Here is a 19392-nt window from a genome sequence, read left to right as displayed (position 1 = left end):
GTTACGGCTATTGCTGTACTGATTATGTTTCTTAGCAATAACGATCAGCCTCCATCAGCATTAGGGATGTCTACTTAAACTCGTTTTTAAGAACAGCTCTGGGAATTTACGTTGATATCTCCCGATTTTGTTTATTTTGCCGATAAAAGTTTGATTTCCCACATTTGCTAAGAGGACCATAACATTGAAATGTAATAAGCAGCATAAGAGATGAAAGAGCAAGGATGATTTCTTGCATTAGACAAATAACTGGTGCTGAGAAATTGCCGTTCTGCAATATTGCTGAAGTGCACATGCCAGGTGATATTATGCAAGGTAAACTGCGTTCTCTGGTGATTGTAATGATGAGACTGAGACAGTCGCAAGTGCTTCAAATGTCCTGGCCATTAGAAGGCCTTCATTTATGGTTGTTGGGTGATGTTGGGGTTGACACGCAGGAAATAAGAGAGGATCACGGGCGCTGGAATACTAAATACCTCTTATGTCTCCAACAGGACAGCAATCAAACTGGCTTTGTGCATCCGAAGTTCACAGTCTAGTGCTTTGAAAGATCTGGTACAATCCACCAGTACGACATTTGAATTGCGCTGGTGCACTGGATGTTGCACAACTTGCCAACACCTGAGCTGTGTGTTAGGATGAGTTTGCCCAACACCTTGGTGGAGGAGGAAGTAGAGGAGTGAGTCTCACTAATGTCCTTCTGAAGGTCTGTCTTTACCTGATCTGGCCAACATACGATTTCAGATATATGCGGTTGAGTCATAACTGTCCTCCGAAATGTTACAGAAAGCCATTCCAGTGGTCTGCAATTACAAAAACAAAGTGGAAGGGCCACCCGGCATTGACCGACACACTGAGAGGAACATTTGCACACATAAAGCAATCGACCCTGCAAAGTGATTCTTAGTAAAATCCAGGGTCTAATGCCAAAATTGGGACCGAGGTCCTGCAGACTTAATAAAGCAGCAACCAAATGCTCACAGAATTTAAGCTTACAACTAATGTTCCCAAGACCACCGACAAAAGCCTCGGTATGTCCTGGCATATAATCAGTATGGACTTGCTTTGGTGTTTCTCAACATTGACTCGGAGCCCATGGAAGTCTAGTGATATCATTTCAAACATGGGTAAAGGAACCAGTTGCTGTCTACAAACTACCACCTGCACCCCTGTCTCCCCAACTGTCCCTGCCTCGCGATAAATTAGATGGTCCACCAAATTTAAGAAACTTTGAGGGTGGTTACAACACAGAATGTACTCGAGATGGGGGACGGCAGGTTCAATTGATATCACCAAGACGCTACCTTGTCATAGGAGCACCATTGCTGATCGACTGCACCAAGTCTGAAAGGACATTTCTCACTGGATCTAAAAAAAATTAAGTTATTTTTTCATCACTGGATTAATAAAGTGAGGAGCAGTTAAATTAACCTAGATGCAAAAACTTCGGGAAACAATGTAATGAAATGTAATAATTTATTCAAGGGCGCATATTTTGGTGTTTTGTTATGTCGTCACTGAAAGGAATGTAGCTCAAAATTAACTCTAAAGGAATTTTGAGCTGCAAAGCACCGTGTTTCAATGTATTCAATATCCTTTCAATTGCGTATGAAACGCTTTCCATCAATATGAAAATGCAATAGTTGCCACGTTGTGGCACTTTGTCTCTCTCCCCCTCTCCCCTCCGCCCCCGCCCACCTTCTCCATGCCCTTACATATCCCAGTGTTTCGTCATCTAACATTCTGAAGTCCACTTGTTACTGTTGTCTATTGGCTCGGCGTCGCCGCTTATCCCCTAGGTCCCTTCTGAAACACGGATGCTTATCTTTACTGTGCTGTAAACTTCGTTCACGGCGATTGGGATAACTGAACATCAGTTTTATGCCCCTCAATCCTCTGCTCTATTAGTTATTCAAATATTGTGAAATCACTTACGATCGCAGGATGGTGAAGTGAATATTTCACGAAGGGCAAGGTTGTCTCACAAGAACAATACTAGTTGTGGCTCATAATATTCAATGAGTAGGATGTGTTGAGCTCCTGTCCTGATCAGAGCCATTCATTTCAGTTCAGGTATAGCCGCGCTGCTGTTCGGAAGTTAGTTCAGGGTTTTTGGCCCAATGACAATGGATGATTATATAGCAGTAAGCCGGGAGGATATGTGCCTTATTGACTTGGTGTTGTCCTTCGTGCTTTGCCCTCCAAAATGGTAAAGGGGCACCATTTGAAAGATTGGAGATTTGCTTATCATTCCGAATATCTAAGGGAGAATTTTTCATTGGGAATTTCTTAAGTAAATAACGATGTCAGTAACCTTTTAAAATGCGCCCAGGTTTCCCGGGAGGCTTTTTCATCAGGAAAAGAGATAGCTCCGTCCTGCGTTTGGAACTACTACTGAAGTTTTCACGATCAATGCAAGAGAATAGACAAGTCACCATGGACGGTACCATGGATGCAGCTTCTGCAACAAGAGAATTTGTTAAAAACGGATGAAATCAGATTACCGCTGATGTTGGAGATCTGCGGTTAAAAATAAAGCTGGAAAACTCTGTCATTCTGGCAGCGTCTATGGAGAGAGAAGGGGAGTTAACGTTCCGAGTTCGATATGATTCTTCTCAGGAATTTCAGAGTCGATCATTTGATTTTTGGAAGAGGTTGCTTGAAAATTGCTTTTGGATTCACCTACATTTGGAAGAGCAGATAGATCCTTAGCCATTACTGAACGTTGAAGTATTTTCAAATTAATTATTTTGAAGAACAATATTTGTTAGTATACAGGAGACGACTGACTAATTCGCTCGGAGCAAACGAGCAAGAGGCACCCGCCAGATCTTCTGATTTCGGTGGTAATTGAGTGGGAGCGATTGGCCACACCACAAGGCTAGGTCCCAAGTACAACTTCAAAATGGCCGTGAATGTCCACATGCGGCAAGAGGCCTTTCCACTTGGCCATCACGTTACAGCATTATGAGCACAACAGTATTCCCTCAGTACTGCGTTAAGAATAGACTTTGTGCTCCAAGAATTAGAACCAGACGTCAACCGCAATATTCTGTTTCTGGGGTATCTTGCGGAGTCGGATAATTCACCAATGGAGACATTGGGGCCTAGTTGTTTTGATAATTCAACGCAAACGCAAGAAAGTTCGACTTTCCACGATCCTCTGTGCATTAAGATAGTGCTTTGTTGTTGGGGCCACCATTACTGATACTCAAATCCTTGTTAGCAAAATTAACTGCTATGTACGAGTGCTTGAGAAATGATGACACATCATTGGCTGTGACGCAATCTGAGGCGCCATGACGCCTCATAACTCGATATATAATTCCAGTTCCAACAATTGCTGCCAATCCTCATTGCAAACCATTGTGTACGGGTTCAGGAGTTCAAATAGAAAACAAAACATGGCGGCGACCCAGAGTCGAGAGCAATGTAGCTCCAAAGCTCGCGAGAGTGAGAATCGCACCCCGACTGCTGCAATTCGCAGGAGCAACTTCGAATTTTGCGGATTTAATCTAAAGATCGTTCGATTCATGGACGCTGAATTGGGCGTCTCCTCGTATGTCTGGGAGGCTGTGAGTGAACTGCGTTAGTAGAATGGAGTGGAAGCGAAACTGCATTTTACTAACTTCGAAAAAACCCCACTCTTAATTGCATATTATTTGACATCTTAGGAAGATGAGTTTTGAACATTTTTCAGGTGTCAAGCATAATTTACATGTAGTTCATTCTATAAATGTGAATTGTGTTTCTTTCACATATTTTAATGCATTAATGTAACCGATGCCTCTTACATACTAGCATATCCGTTTTTCAAAACTAAAATGGGATTCAGAGGTTTAAATGATAGAATAAATAGGAGTTGCACGTTCCAATTGTCTGCCTTACCTTGAAGGTACGATTTACAGAGAGTGTTATATTTTCGAATTGAGTTCACCCCGCAGTTTTAAATACACGTATCCGGACTGAAAATTATTTGTTTGGTGAATGCACGGCGGAATTTCTGATACTTTTCATTTATTGCAGTGTCAGCCATAGCTGGGTGATAGAACTGTGACTGCTCTGTCAGAGGCTAGTGGAGTTAATCTCTACTGGAGACTATAGTCATACAATCTAGAGTAACAGCGCGGAGGATCTCTGCATTGTAATCGACACTGATCACGGTAAACGTTAAAGTCAGGTTCGGTTCTGCCATCCAGTGAGAACGTAAGACCCCACAACTCTATGCGTTTCACTCTGTCTGCCGATTCCTTCAATGGAGAGGACTGAAATAGGTGTCTGTTGTCGCTCTAAAACATTTTGCCCTGCGCGAATTGACATGGACAGTAAGTCAAATGAACTCAAACGGCTGCATGACGCTTTGGGCAGTCTTAAGGTGCTACTCAGAGATAATCGAAATGCTATTGCAACCAATGAACGATTCATGAAATGCGCATAGAACCTTCCCTTATCCTACTTGTCGAGACTAATCTACTCTGCAAACTTGCTTGCAACGGCACGTCCGCTTCCAAGCAAACATTTCTTAGACAGAAGCTTGTGAGCAGCATTTTTTTCTCTTATTTTCAGGGGGTTGCGCTTTGCCGGTACTTCGAAAAGGAAAACGTCAGTTTTACTGGGAAGAAAGTGATTGAATTGGGATCAGGCACTGGAATCGTGGGGATCCTAGCAACCTTGCTAGGTGAGTTATATCATGGAATTGAAGCAAAAATAGGCTGGCGAGTGGAGAAACAGAAAGGCACATCAATATCAATCACAAAGTGGTCTGGGTGCGAGAGATTTACACTACTGTGTGATGAACGTAAGAATATAAGAAATGGGAAGCATGCAGTCAATTGGCTCTTCGAGAGTACTACGTCAGTGAACATAATCACGGATGGCATTGTACATCAACTCCCTTTTCCTCACTAACCCCATATCTCTTACTGACCGTACTATGCAATCATTTGTCTAACCCAGATCTTTCATGAATAAACTCAATGACTGAAAGACTACAACTTTTTAGAATACAGAATTTCAAAGTTCAGCATGCAATGAACTGCGTAATCCTGCCTAAATGATCAGCCCTTCCTTCTGAGATTGTGAATCGTCTTCTACATTCCCCAGACAGGAGGTTTCTCCACACCTACTTGCTCAAACCATTGCAATTTGATATGTTTCATGAAGTCAATCCTTATTCTTCTAACATCTAATGATTTAACCTATCTTCCTTTACCATCTGCATCATATCCCTTGCCCTGTCTCTTTCATTTTCATTTATATCAAGTTGTGCCAGGAATGTAGGTCTACATTTTCCACAAAGGTCAATACCATCCAATAAGTGGTCTCTGCCAGGTCCTTTTTGTCCACAGACCTACCAGGTCAAGCGTCCTATAAGGATGCCCCTTCCCTAGAATTGTGATCTTTAGTTCCTCCCATATTCACCCTAATTTCATCTCCCAGTTTTGCTTGTCATTAGACCCACCACCTGCTTCCTTGACCATAATTCCCACTAAACTGCACATCACCAAAACTCACTCAGCACTTCCCATGTTAGAGAATAATGCTAGTAAGTTTCTCCTATTTTCCATCAGTCAACCTCATCTCTCTCCTCAGATACAGAAAAGAAAAACCTTAGCTCCTTGTCAATTTCCCTTTTCTCTCCCAAAATTTGGTATCTCATTCTTGACTCCCTAATTCAGACCTATCTTTCATGACTACCACGTTTCAATCCCTCCTATTAAGCTTCCACCACTGTCAATTGCCAAAATTTTTCTGATCAAAGCCACAAATTATTGACTGCAGATCCTTCTGTGTCCTTCTTGGTCTGTCATCAGAATTGATGCACTTGACCATTCCATCTTGCTCTTACCTGTTATGATTCTTAACAATCCAGTGGTAGGCAGAATACATGTTACAATAATACGACAGTAACATTCCAAAAGTCTCAGCTGTTCTTTGGAACTGGAGACAAATGTTACTGGCACTTACTATGGATCTAATCCTTGTTTTCTCTCTAACAATTACCACTCCTTTTGCCTTTTATCCTACAATTGTAATCTCTAAACGACCTTTATCATTTCACAAACCCTATGTTCCACTTGTCTCTGCATCCTTTCAGCAGCTCAATATCCATGACTGTCCCATCTTGCTTCAGCTTCAAAGAAAAATCATGCTGGAGTCAAAACATTCACTCTGTTTCTCTCTCCACAGATGCTGCCAGATGAGTTGGGTTTCTCAAGCAAACCTCTTTTGATTTCAGATTTGCAGCATACACAGTATTTTATTTTCATTAATCATTTACAAAGAGTTTTCTTCCAGTTCCTGCAGCATAAACCTGGGTGTCCCCTGAGGGTCTATTCTTAGTTCCTTCTGTTTTATATTGACATACAGCTTCACTAACACTATCCAAAATATGGCATTAATTTGTACATGCATGCTGATGACACCCAACTGCACCTTACCGCCACTTCACTTAGCTCCTTAACCACTGCAGAATTACCAGGCTGTTTATGTAAAAATAAATTGAGCATTGCGTGAGTGGAGAGTTCCTCCAATTAAATATTTGGGAATTGCTGATGAAAATACACATTTTGTTCAAAATTTTGTTTTGCATACATCTAGGCATTGCATCAGAATGCAAATTCATGTTGGAACCAACATTTATACTGCTTGAAAGGAGAGTGCTGACTGGTTGGCAAGTTAACTCTATTTGGCAGAATCTTTACGATGGAGAATATCCCCAATAATGTAGGTCATACATCCCAAAGACTGGTTGATCATATCAATCACCATGTCAATTCAACTGTTTACTGCAAGCAAGATATTGAGATTTATCAATGAGCTCGTGCTTACAAAGCACACAATGCAAGATGAGATTCTACAATTGGACAACAGTATCCTGATAAACCTGAATATAATGATGCTAATTCCAGGAAAGATTTACACTGGCAATTTAATTGTCATTTGGGCATTCTGAATGTGATCTTGTCTGTGTGTATTTTTTTTTGTCTATTCATTCATGGGTTGCAGCCATCCCTGGCTGGGCCATTATTTATTGCCATAGAGAGAGTGGTGATAAGCTCCCTTCTTGATTCACTATAGACTAATGATACAAGGAAGGGAATTCCTGGATTTTGACCTAGCAACACTGAAGGAATGATGAGATATTTTAAATGGGGTGGTTAGGAGTTTGGAGGGATCTTGTAAGTGGTGATGCTTCCATGTATTTAATGCCAGAAGTAGCGGTGGGTATCTATGATGAAGTTTAAAAGGTTTTGATGAATTTCTGTAGTTCATCTTATGGTTGGTATCTACTAATGCTACTGAATAATGTAGGGATTGGATGTCTGGTGCCAATTGTGTAGGCTGTTTCATGCTGGATGGTGTCAAACTTCCTTGACTGTTGTTGGAACTATACTTCAGATTCAATTCCAGCCTCATGGGAGTTGGGAGTTGGGAGTATACCATCACACTCCAAACTTGTGTCTCGTAGGTAGACCACAGGCTCTTTTGATAAGGTTAGTTGCTCACAGCAAGATACCTGCTCTTGTACCCACAGTACCTATATGGCTAATCCAATGCATTTTCTGGTCAAAGGCATCCTTCAGGATGTTGATGATAGAGGATTCAGATTTGGTAATGTCATTGACTGTCAAGGGGCGATGGTTAGATTCTTTCTTGTTGGAAATTGTTATTGCCTGACACTTCTGTGGTTTAAATGTTGCTTTCCACTTGTCAGTCCAAGCCAGGATATTGTCCAGATTTTACAAGATTTTGGATATGAACTTCTTCAGTCTTTGCAGAGTCATGCAGTATTGCAGATGCTCAATACTGTGCAATCATCAGTGGCCATCTCCAATTCTGACCTTATGATAGAGGGAATATCATTGTTCCATCAACCGTAGAAGGTTAAACCTAGGACATAATCTTGAAGAACATCTGACAGATATCCTTGAACTGAGATGGTGGTCCTTCAACAAACAGAATCATCTTCCGTTACACCAGGTATTACTCAAAACAGGAGAAAAGCTTTCCTCTGGATTCCTATTGATTCCAGCTTTTCCAGAAATACTTGATGCCACATTCCATCATGTGTAGCCTTAATATCAAGTGCAATTATGTGCAAATCACTTCTGGAATTCAGCAGTTTGGTCCAATTGAATGAAGGATGTAAAGAGGTTAGGAACTAAGTAGCCTTAACAGAACCCATGTTTAGCATCAGTAAGCAGATTATTGCTTTACTGATGATTGAAAGTGGACCAATGGAGTGACTATTATTGGTTGGACACAGGTTTTGTTTTGTGTAAAAGGTATTACTGGGCATGTTTGCATATTGTCAAGCTAATAACAGCTTGGCTTGGTGTGTGTGTGGGGGGTGGGGGGGTGTGGGGGATGGGGGGTGTGGATCTGTTGGTGGGCTGGTGGTGATAGATTCTGCAACACAAGTCTTTAGCAAAATTATAGGAATTTTTCAAATCACTGAGTCAATACTGTACCTCCATTTCTACTATTGCTTTCATTCCACAGCTCTAATTCTGTTCATAGTTCTCACAGTGTGTACTGCACTGCATCAAATTATTTTTTACAGTCAGTGCACACACAATTGCCAGTATGACCCTCATCAACCCTCCCTGTTCCCTCCTCAAAAAAGTCAAACAATTTAGTTAATCACAATTTCCCTTAATATATCCATCCCTCCTTCATTAATCTGGATTTACCTATATGACTATTATGTGGACTAGCTGGCGGGAGTATTTGCTAACATCTTTAAATGCTCCTTACTATGAGCTGAAGTCCCTACCTGCTTTAAGAAGACCACCATCATCCCAGTGCCAAAGAAAATTCATGCAACATACCCCAATGACTACTGCCCAGTATTACTGACCTCCATAATTATGAAGTGCTTTGAGAGATTAGTCATGGTTCACATCAACTCTAGCCTCCTATATTACCTTGATCTTTTGTAATTTGTCTAATGTTGCAACAGGTCAATGGCAGATGCCATCTCTCTGGTCCTACACTCATCTATGGAACACTTAGACAACAATGACACCAATGTCAGGTCTTACTTATTGACTACAGATATACCTTCAACACCATAATTTCAATCAAACTCGTCTCCGAACTGTGAGACCTTGGTCTCAGCTCCCCCTTCTGTAACTGGATCCTTGACCTCCTGACCCATACATTGCAATCAGTAAGAAGACATAACAACACCTCCTCCATGATAATCCTTAGCACTACTGCTCTGCAAGATTCCATATTCAGCCTCTTATTATACTACTTAAACATTCACGAGTGTGTGACCAAAGTCTGCCCGAACTCCCTTTACACATTTGTTGATGACACCATTATAGGTCAGAACAATGATGAGACAGAGTCAAGAGTGTAGTGCTGGAAAAGCACAGCAGGTCAGGCGGCATCCGAGGATCAGGAGAATTGACATTTTGGGCATCAGCTGTTCATCAGGAATGAGGCATGTGGGCCAGGAGGACTGAGAGATAAATGGGAGAGGCGTAAAGCTGGGGAAAGGTAGCTGAGGATGCAATAGGTAGATGAACGTGGGGGGAAAGGTGATAGGTCAAAGATGAGGGTGGAATGGATAGTTGGGAAAGATGATGGGCAGGTCAAGTGGGTGGTGCTGAGTTGGAGGCTTGGGACTGGGATAAGGTGGGGGAAGGGGAAATGAGGAAACTGGTGAAATCCACATTAATCTTGTGTGATGCAGGGTTCCAAGGTGGAAGATGAGGTGTTCTTCCTCCAGGTGTCAGGTGGTTAGGATTTAGTGATGGAGGAGATCCAGGACCTGCATGTCCTTTATGGAGTGGGAGGGGGTCTTATGTGTTCATCCATGGGGTGGTGGGGTTGGTTGGTGCAGGTGTCCCAGAGGTGTTCTCTGAAACCATCCACAAGTTGGCGTCCTGTCTCCCCGATGTAGAGGAGACCACAATCAGGTGCAATGGATACAGTAGATGACATTTGTGGAAGTGCAGGTGAATCTCTGATGGATGTGGAAGGATCCTTTGACGCCTTGGACAGAGGTGAGGGGGAGGTGTGGGCGCAAGCTTTGCACTTCTGGTGTTGGCAGGGGAAGGTGCCGGGTGTGCAGTGTGGCCTGGTGGGGGTTGTGGATCTGACAAGGGAGTCATGGAGGGAATGGTCTCTCCAAGATGCCGATAGGGGTGGGAGAGAATTATATCCCTAATGGTGGGGTCTGTTTATAGCTGGCGGAAGTGGCAGATGATGATGCAATATATATGGAAGTTGGTGGGATGGAAGGTAAGGACGTGGGGGGGGGGGGGGGGGGGAGTTGGGTTCTGTCCTTGTTGCATTTGAAGGGGTGATATTCAAGGGCAGAGGTGCGGGAAGTGGAGGAGATGCACTGGAGGGCATCATCAACCACTTGGGAGGGGTAATTTCAGTCTTTGAAGAAGGAGGCCATTTGCAATTTTCTATTATGGAATTGGTCATCCTGGGAACAGATGCAGAGGAAGCGGAGGAGTTGGGAATAAGGGATGATATTTTTACAAGAGGCGGGTGGGAGGAAGTGTAGTGCAGGTAGTTGTGGGAGTCGGTGGGTTTGTAGTAGATGTCCATGGTTAGTCAGTCACTTGAGGTGGAGATGGAGTGGTCCAGGAATGGGAGGGACATGCCTGAGATGGCCCAGGTGAATTTGAGGTCGGGGTGAAAGATGTTAGTGAAGTTGATGAACTGTTCAATGTCCCTGTGGGAACACATGGTAGCACCAATTGATGTAGCAGAGGAACAGGTGGGGGGTGGAACCAGTGTAACTGTGGAAGATGGACTGTTCCATGCACCTGAAAAAGAGGCAGGCATAGCTGGGGACGATGCACGTGTCCATGGCTGCCTGTTTGGTTTGGAGGAAATGGGAAGATTTGAAGAAGTTCTTAAGGGTGAGGACCAGTTTAGACATGCAGATGAGGGTGTCAGTGGAAGGGTACTGATTGTGATGGTGCAAAAGGGTGAAATGCAGGGCTTGGAGGCCTTCATCGCAGTGGATAGATGTGTGCAGGAACTGGATTTACATGGTGAAGATACGGTGTAGGGAGCTGAGGAAACAAAAGTCTTGGATGAAGTGAAGGGCATGGGTGGTGTCCTGAACATAGGTGGATATTTGCTACACTAAGGGGGGGCAGGCTGGATGGGTCAAGGTATGCAGAAATGGGTTCAGTGGGACAGGAGGAGGCTGAGACAATGGGTTGACTGGGGAAGTCAGGTTTGTGAACCTTCAGTAGGAGATAGAATCAAGCAGTGCAAGGTTCTCTGACTATGAGGTTGGAGGTTGGAGGTTGGGACTGTTAAGTTTGGAACTGAATGATGAGACAGAGTACAGGAAAGAGATTGAATGATTAGCAGCATAGATTTAAAAACATCAGCAAAATTAAGGATTTGGACATTGACTTCAGGAAGTAGAGTGGAGTGCATGCCCCTGTCTGCATCAATGATGAGTGGCACAGTGGCTCAGTGGTTAGCACTGCTGCCTCACAGCGCCAGGGACCCGGGTTCGATTCCAGCCTTTGGCGACTGTCTGTGTGGAGTTTGCATGTTCTCCCTGTGTCTGCACGGGTTTCCTTTGGGTGCCCTGGTTTCCTTCTGCAATCTAAAGATGCGCAGGTTAGGTGAGTTGGCCATGCTAAATTGTCGATAGTGTTCACGGATGTGTAGGTTAGGTGCATTAGTCAGTGGTAAATGTGGAGAAATAGGTCAGGGGAATGGGTCTAGGTGGGTTACTCTTCGGAGGGTCGGTGTGGACATGTTGGGCCGAATGGCCTATTTCCACACTGAAGGGATTCTATTATGCTGAAGAAGAGATGGTCTGGGGTATCAAGTTTTGGGAGTGATGACCCATCAATAATCTGTCCTGGTCCACCTCACCCATCTTCTTATACTGCACTTGTAGATACTCTGAGGCTACATCGATTAGTATGATGGTCAAGAAAGCAGAACAATGCATCTACTTCCTCAGGAAGCTAAGAAATTTGGCATATCCACAAAGACTCCTGCCAATTTTTATAGACGCACAATGGAGAGTATCCTATCTGGATGCATCACAGTGTGATATGGCAACTGCACTTCCTAAGAGTGCATGAAACTACAGACAGTCGTGAATACAGCCCAGTTCATCACTTAAGCCAGCCTTCCATCTATTGACTCCATCTATACTTGCCTGCTGTCTTGGAAAGCAACCAATATAAAACCACTCCAGTTATACTCTCTTCCACCCTCTTCCATTGGGCAGAAGATATAAAAGTTTGACCAGTGTTTCTTCCCCACTGTTGTCAGATGTTTGAATGGACTGCTTAAATTTTAGTGTTGATCTCTCTTTCTCTCTGCACCTTCTCTGTGTTTGTAATATTGCATTCTATACTCTCTTCTACTAGCCTGATACATTTTGTACATTATGATCTGCTCGTATAGCATGCAAAATAACACTTTTCACTGTACTTTGGCATGGGATAACAATAAATCAAACTCAAATTGAACTCAAAGTCTTTAATTCTATCTCAATTTATTATTTCTAATCATTTTCTCAGTTTAGAACTTAAACTTAATGACCTGTAGTTGCTTGGTTAATTCTTGCTCTCTCTTTCTTATTTGCAATTATCCAGAATGAATGGCACTGCCCATGAATTTCAGGAAGACTCAGAAATTTGCACTCTCACTTTTTTCAGTATCCTTCAATGTATCTCATCCAGTTCCAGCTCCGTGTCAACTTAAGGACTGATTAGGGATAGTCATCATAGCTTTGTGCATGGGGAGTCATGTCTCACAAACTTGATTGAGTTTTTTGAAGTAATGAAGAGGATTGATAATGGCAGAGTAGTGGATGTGATCCATTTGGATGTCAGTAAGGCATTCAACAAGGTTCCTTGTGGTTAGTAAGGTTAGGTCACTTGGAATACAGGGTCAACTCACCATTTGAATACATAACTTGCTGGAAGATAGAAACAGAGGTGAGAGGTGAAGGGTTGCTTTTCAGACTGTGACCAGTGGTGTGCCACAAGGATTGGTGCTGGGTCCACTGCTTTTTGTTATTTATGTAAATGATTTGGATGTGAACATGGGAGGTATAGCTAGTAGGTTTGCAGATGACACCAAAATTAGGAGTGTAGTGAACAGTAAGGAAGATTACCTCAGAGTACAATGGGATTGTGATCAGCTGGGTAAATGGGCTCAGGAGTGGCAGATGGATGTTAACTTAGATAAATGTGAGGCAAATCAGAGCGGACTTTTAAACTTAATTATAAGGTCCTGGAGAGTGTTGCTGAACAAAGCGACCTTGGAGTGCAGGTTCATAGTTCCATGAAAAATGAATCAGAGGTAGATAGGATAGTAAAGAAGGCATTTGGTGTGGTTTCCTTTATTGGTCAGAGCATTGAGTATAAGAGTTGCGTGGTCATATTATGGCTGTTCAGGACATTTGTTAGGCCATTTTTGTAATATTACATGCAATTCTGGTCTCCCTTCTATTGGAAGGATGTTGTGAAACTTGAAAAGATGCAGAAAATATTTACAAGGAGGTTGCCAAGTCTGGAGGTTTTGAGCTATTAGATAGAGGCTGAATAGGCTAGGGCTGTTTTCCCTGAAGCAACGAAAGCTGAGGGGCGACCTTATAGAGGTTTATAATATCATGAGAGGAATAGGGTAAATCGTCAAGGTTTTTCCCCCCAGGATGGGGAAGTCCAGAACTAGAGGGCATAGGTTTAAGGTGAGAGGCACGCAGCGGGTGGTGTGTGTATGGAATGAATTGTCAAGGGAGATGGTGGAGGCGGGTATAATTGCAATTTAAATCTGGATGGTTATTTGAATAGGAAAAGTTTAGAGAGATATGGGCCAAGTGCTGACAAATTTTTCTAGGTTAATTTAGGTTGGCATGGGTGAGTTGGACCTAAGGGTCTGTTTCCATGCTATACATCTCTATGACTCTAAGTACCGACACCTTATTGAAGACCTCAAGTTTGAAACATTCGAGTGCTGGAATTTCCTCATCTATCAACATGCACTAAAATACTTTAAAGCAAATGTGGTCTTAAAATCTTCATTTTAAATCAATCTAATTTCTGGGTACCCGATAGCTCAATATTATATATACTTTGTGTCAATTGCTTTCACATTACTGTTGTCAGTAGCTTCTGGAGAGGTGGTCTGAGTATCAGTTTAATAGTGGGTCAGAAAGCTTGCTCTTCCTAACTTCTTATGGACGTACATTGTTCCTTGAAGGCGGTTATATTTTGTTTCGATGAACCTAATGCGAGATCAAAATGGAATCAAGAGCATATTATGAATAAACCCTCCTTGTATGTTCTTGTTCTCAGGTGGAAATGTTACCATGACAGACCAACCAGCAATTCTGAGGCAAATAAACAACAACATCTCCATTAACGTCCCTTTTGCCTGCAGGCACCGTTTAAAAGTGTGTGCCCTGACCTGGGGTGAAGACCTAATTAACTTTAATACCGACTACGATGTCGTCCTGGGGTCGGATATTGTCTATTCTTCATCTTCTTACACTGCACTTGTAGACACTCTGAGGCATCTCTGCAGCCAACGAACAACGATTTACCTGGCTTCCGAATTTCGAAGTGGGAATGGATCTCTTTCTTTCCATGAAGTGACCCTCCCTGGCTATTTTAACTGCCAGGTTGTGGACAGATTAGAGACTAAATACATAGCTGTCTACAAAATGACCAAACTTGGTTCACTAGACTGTAAGAAATAGGACAAGCCCGCACATTGCTGCCGTTACCATCATCAATAGCCTGGAATAAATCAAGCACATCATAGCTACAGGTTTTTAAACACAAATTAGTCATTGAAAGGAAGGTTTGAATTTTAAATGCTGTCCAGAGACAGTCATGAAATAGAACCAGGCAGGATCGGCCTTCCACCATTTCTGTTCCTGCCTTAGAAAAATCTCGGTAATTAATGTTGAGAATGTTTTCTTTAGCATAGCATGGATTTTGTTTACGTGACAAACAGATAAAAAGGATCGTGAAGCATATTAACTTTGTTGTATATGTAAATTCAATTAATATATGTACATTGCTTTAGACTGACAAATCAAATTAGCAAAGATTGGATTGATTCACAAATGTAAGTGTTTAAGAAATTGCTTAGTTTTGTCAATTTTATCTCTAGATCTCGATGTTAAACTGCGGGTGAAGTAGAAGTTGTTATTTGCGCTTGTTTCACTCCAAATCATCGTAGAAAGAAATGTACAAAATCAAGTGAAATGAACTGTAGAGGGAGCATATTACTTCATCTTAGTGGAGGGGGGGGGGGGGGGGCACGCTGCTAATCTTGATCATCCTTTGAGGCGGCGATGACCATGTTTACCTCTCTGGGGTGTTTGGCAGGGTTCCAGTGGTAAATAAGTGACTGCTAAGGTCGGTTTGCAACTGCAATTTCTTCTCCTTTCATTCCTCCCTGCTCCTCTCTGCACTTACTTTCTAAAGAGGCTGCACCCTTTTCAGTTTAGTTAGGTCAGGTGCAGCGATCTTCTCCCAGGATTCAAAGTTAGTATCTAGGATAAGCTTTCACCTAACGCTTCCTTCGAAAGGCATGAGAGCGCATCTCAGACTCCAGCTGTCCGCAAAAGATTATTTTTTTCTACACAAGTGCAAGGTTTTCGGGCTAACTAACTAAATCAATTATATAAAGAGGGCAACATATATTTATCATATTGCCAACTGTGCACACTAGTCTAGTTACATTCTATGAGGTAAAAACAATGACTGCAGATGCTGGAAACCAGATTCTGGATCAGTGGTGCTGGAAGAGCACAGCAGTTCAGGCAGCATCCTACGAGCATGTAAACTCTGCAATTGTGTACCAATTATGCATTAAATTCTACAGTTACTTAATTGGTATTCCAACCTGTGAAAGCTAATTTCCCAAAGAGTTTACTGTTCTAGGAAGTTAAAATCAGCATCATTTATCTTCTGTACCATCCCACAAAAAGCACTGCATGAATCTGATTCAATTTGATAAGGTATTGCAATGTTGAAGTCCCTTTGGTAACATTACGTTGCAATGTTATACCGTTGTCATTCAAAAAGTGCAATTTATTTTTCTGTTGCTGACGATTGAGTTGACAAATGGATGCATAGATTACAATTAAATCAGTGAATTGGCACTCTGCAGTACGTGTTTCAATTAAGTTGAGCAAATCGGTGATGACAGTTAAATAATAAATTCATTGCAATGTTGCTGTTCGTTAGACAGAATATCTATGCGCCTCTAGGAATCAACTATCGCGGTATCAAATTACTTAACATAAGGAGTGAAAATAGACACCCACTAACTTTCAATCGATTTATATTGCAAATGTCAACAAGTAGGAATAGCATGATAGAGTAACGCCTGGTGGACAAGAGGAGTGTTTTACTCTTAAGCAAAACACATGCCCACCATAAGGATTCCTTATTTTTAAGAGAGAATAAGCGTAGATCACAAGACAGACTATTAACCAAGCGGATTTTAGGGGACTACAGCCGAATTCCTGCACAATCTGGGGGCTCCGCAACACGACTTCGAGCTGTAGTGGACACTGTCCATCTGACATTTGGTGAAAAAGAAACATAAAACTGAATGAACGTGAAGAGTGTTAAGAGCAGAGGCAGACCGGTAGGCGGAAATTATGCTAGAGCAGAGATAAGAGCTATTTTACAAACTTGGGATCCATACATACCACCCTGCAAACGGAAATGAGAAAGAGGTAAATGTATTTGCTATGGCTGGCGCAATATCGCAAGCTTTGTATAATACTCGCCCACAATGTATGCTCCGGATGGAAGTTCGATGTGTTACTTGTAGATGGTATACACTGAGCTTGGTATTTATTTCTAGGCGAAGTACAACAGTATCATTCACATAGGGTGAAGGTGCAAAACACTGTAACCTGGCCTTCAGTCGACTGAATATCCAAGTCCTGCAGAACAACCCCAATTTCACTGAACACAAATCACGATCTTTCACAAAGTTTAACAAACTCTGTATCAACGTTTTTACTGCCTTTTTCTGAAATGTAAAGATTCTGACAGCTGTTTTGTCAGTAGCTGTAAGTAGGCATGGTAAGAGTGATGTTAGAGGCTTGAGGGTAGGATGCCAGGCAAGTAAGGTGGGTGGGATAAATGTTGGGGGCCATAGAATGCCCAATCTATAGGGTGCCTGATGAGGTGGCAGCTGGATATGGTACCAGTAGGGTGTGGGTAGTGTGCCAGGTGAGGGTCACATGCCAAGTGGGAAGAAATTACTTGTCAAGTGGGTATAGTACAAAGGTGATAAGTTAATAAGGTAAGCAATATAGCCTTTTGGAAGTTCTGAATAAGTAGGAAAAATTGGCTTTGATGGCAGGAAGTTAGGTAGATGGTGGGGAGTGTAGGTGTCATAGAGCTAGAGTTTTGGAATTTTTACAACCCTTCAGTCCATCATGTCTGCACAGTGGCTCAGTGGTTAGCACTACTGCCTCACAGTGTCAGGGACCGGATTCGACTCCCACCTTGGGCGACTGTCTGTGTGGAGTTTGCACATTCTCCCCGTGTCTGTGTGAGTTTCCTCCGGGTGCTCCGGTTTCCTCCCACAGTCCAAAGATGTCCAGGTCAGGTGAATTGACCATGCTAAATTGCCTGTAGTGTTAGGTGCATTAGTCGGGGTACATATAGGGTAGGGTGGGTTACTCTTCCGTGGGTCGGTGTGGACTTGTTGGGCTGAAGGGCTTGTTTCAATACTGCACAGAATCTAATCTAAAAAAACTTGCCTATCACTGATGTCAGGCCCACTGGTCTATAGTTCCCTGGCTTTTCCTTACCACCTTTCTTAAAGTGGCACCACGTTAGCTGACCTCCAGTCTTCTGGCACATCATCTGTGACTATCAATGATACAATTATCTCAGCAAGGGGCCCAGCAATCATTTTCCTAGCTTCCCACAGAGTTCCAGGCTACACCTGATCAGGTCCTGGTATTTATCCACTTTTATGCATTTCAAGACATCCAGCACCTCCTCCTCCATAATATGGACATTTTTCAAGATGTCACCATCTATACCTTAAACACTTTGTGGATTCCTGCCACTACTACATTTTCAGGCAGTAGGTTCCAGATACTGACAACTCTCTGAAGCAAAAACAAAGCGTTCACTCAAATCAGAAAAACAATCAAATTAAAATCTTCTGCTTCTTGCCTTAAAACAATGTTCCCAATTATTGATTTCTCTACTAAGGGGGAATGTTTCTGCCTTGTCTATACCACTCAGAACTATGTGCATTTCAATCTGATCCTCCCCAGACTTCTCTTCTCTAAGGAAAAAAGCAACACTAACCTATGTAGTCTCTCTTCATAGGTGAATTGCTCTGGTCCAGATAACTTCATAATGAATCTCTTCTGGGGGTATGTGATGACCCAGTGATATCGTTGCATTATTAACCCAGAAACTTAGCTAATATTCCTACATCCCATTTTCCACTGTTCTGCCCATCAGACCCGCCTATCTGTAATGTACTAGTCCTAGGCTTTCCTTTCAGTATTTACAACATCACCAATTTTGGTGTCATCTGTGAATGTACTGATCAAACTATTTACATTCATGTCTAGATCATTACTGTACTGAAAAAAAAAACAGCCAACCGATGTACTGGTTTCTTCCTCTGGGTGCTCTTGTTTCTTCCCACAATCCAAAGACGTGTGGGTTAGCTGAATTAGTTATGCTAACTTGCCCATAGTGTTCAGGGATGTGTAAGCTAGGTGCATTAGTCAGGGTAAATGTAGTGGAATGGGTGTGGATGGGTTACTCTTCGGAGGGTTGGTGTGGACTTGTTGGGCCAAATGGCCTGTTTCCACACTGTAGGGATTCTATAATTCTATGACCGAGCTCTGACCCAGTAGTACACCACTCGACACAGGCTTCCAGTCACATATAAACAAATTAAGCAGGCACAAGAATAGGCTAATTGTCCCTTCAAGCCTGTTCTGCCATTCAACAACATTCAAGAAGGGTAACCCCTGAAATGTCAACTTCTCCACCTCCTGATGCTGCCTGGCTTGCTTTGTCCTTCCAGCCCCCTGCTTGTCTACATTCATTTGCATCATGGCTGACTTGACTTTAATTTGAACTCTACATTCCCATGTAAAAGCTGAAAGAACAGCGAATGCTGTGAATAAGAAAAAAACAGAAATTGCTGAAAAACCTCAGCAGGTCTGGCAGCATCTTTGAAGAGAAATCAAAGTTAACATTTTGGGTCTGGTGACCTCTCCTCAGAACTGATGGCAGCTAGGAAAATGTTGGTTTATATGCAGAAGATAGGGTGGGGGAGGAGGTAAGAAATAAATGATAGGTGGAGATACAGCCCAAAGAGAGAGAAGAACATTGGACAGACAAAGAAGTGGATAGCGAT

General features: G+C 42.5%; 1 protein-coding gene and 1 long non-coding RNA gene across 3 annotated transcripts in view; one reads left to right on the top strand and one right to left on the bottom strand.

The window, feature by feature from the left end:
* Window positions 1-19392, bottom strand: part of LOC148149478 (uncharacterized) — a 54587-nt gene that overhangs the window by 21733 nt on the left and 13462 nt on the right. The gene's annotated exons all lie outside the window — the stretch shown is intronic.
* On the top strand, window positions 3495-15167 carry LOC122553996 (EEF1A lysine methyltransferase 3-like). Its single transcript, XM_043698483.2, has 4 exons — window positions 3495-3575; window positions 4567-4678; window positions 14316-14708; window positions 15139-15167. The coding sequence occupies exons 1-4, from the start codon at window positions 3534-3536 to the stop codon at window positions 15165-15167; spliced, it is 576 nt and encodes a 191-aa protein (XP_043554418.2). The 5' UTR covers window positions 3495-3533.

The sequence above is a fragment of the Chiloscyllium plagiosum genome, unplaced genomic scaffold (genome assembly GCF_037043375.1).
Source record: "Chiloscyllium plagiosum isolate Xiang-an unplaced genomic scaffold, Cpla_swu_hap1 HiC_scaffold_8, whole genome shotgun sequence".
In the NCBI taxonomy this organism is placed as follows: domain Eukaryota; kingdom Metazoa; phylum Chordata; class Chondrichthyes; order Orectolobiformes; family Hemiscylliidae; genus Chiloscyllium; species Chiloscyllium plagiosum.
Note: the sequence above shows the minus strand (reverse complement) of the source record. Positions and strands in the feature narration are given on the sequence as shown.

Coding starts and splice junctions, on each gene's coding strand:
- LOC122553996 (XM_043698483.2), top strand. CDS start 3,534: ATGGACGCTGAATTGGGCGTCTCCTCGTATGTCTGGGAGGCT. Junction 4,679..14,315: donor GATCCTAGCAACCTTGCTAG/GTGAGTTATATC, acceptor TCTTGTTCTCAG/GTGGAAATGTTACCATGACA. Junction 14,709..15,138: donor CAAACTTGGTTCACTAGACT/GTAAGAAATAGG, acceptor TTTTATCTCTAG/ATCTCGATGTTAAACTGCGG.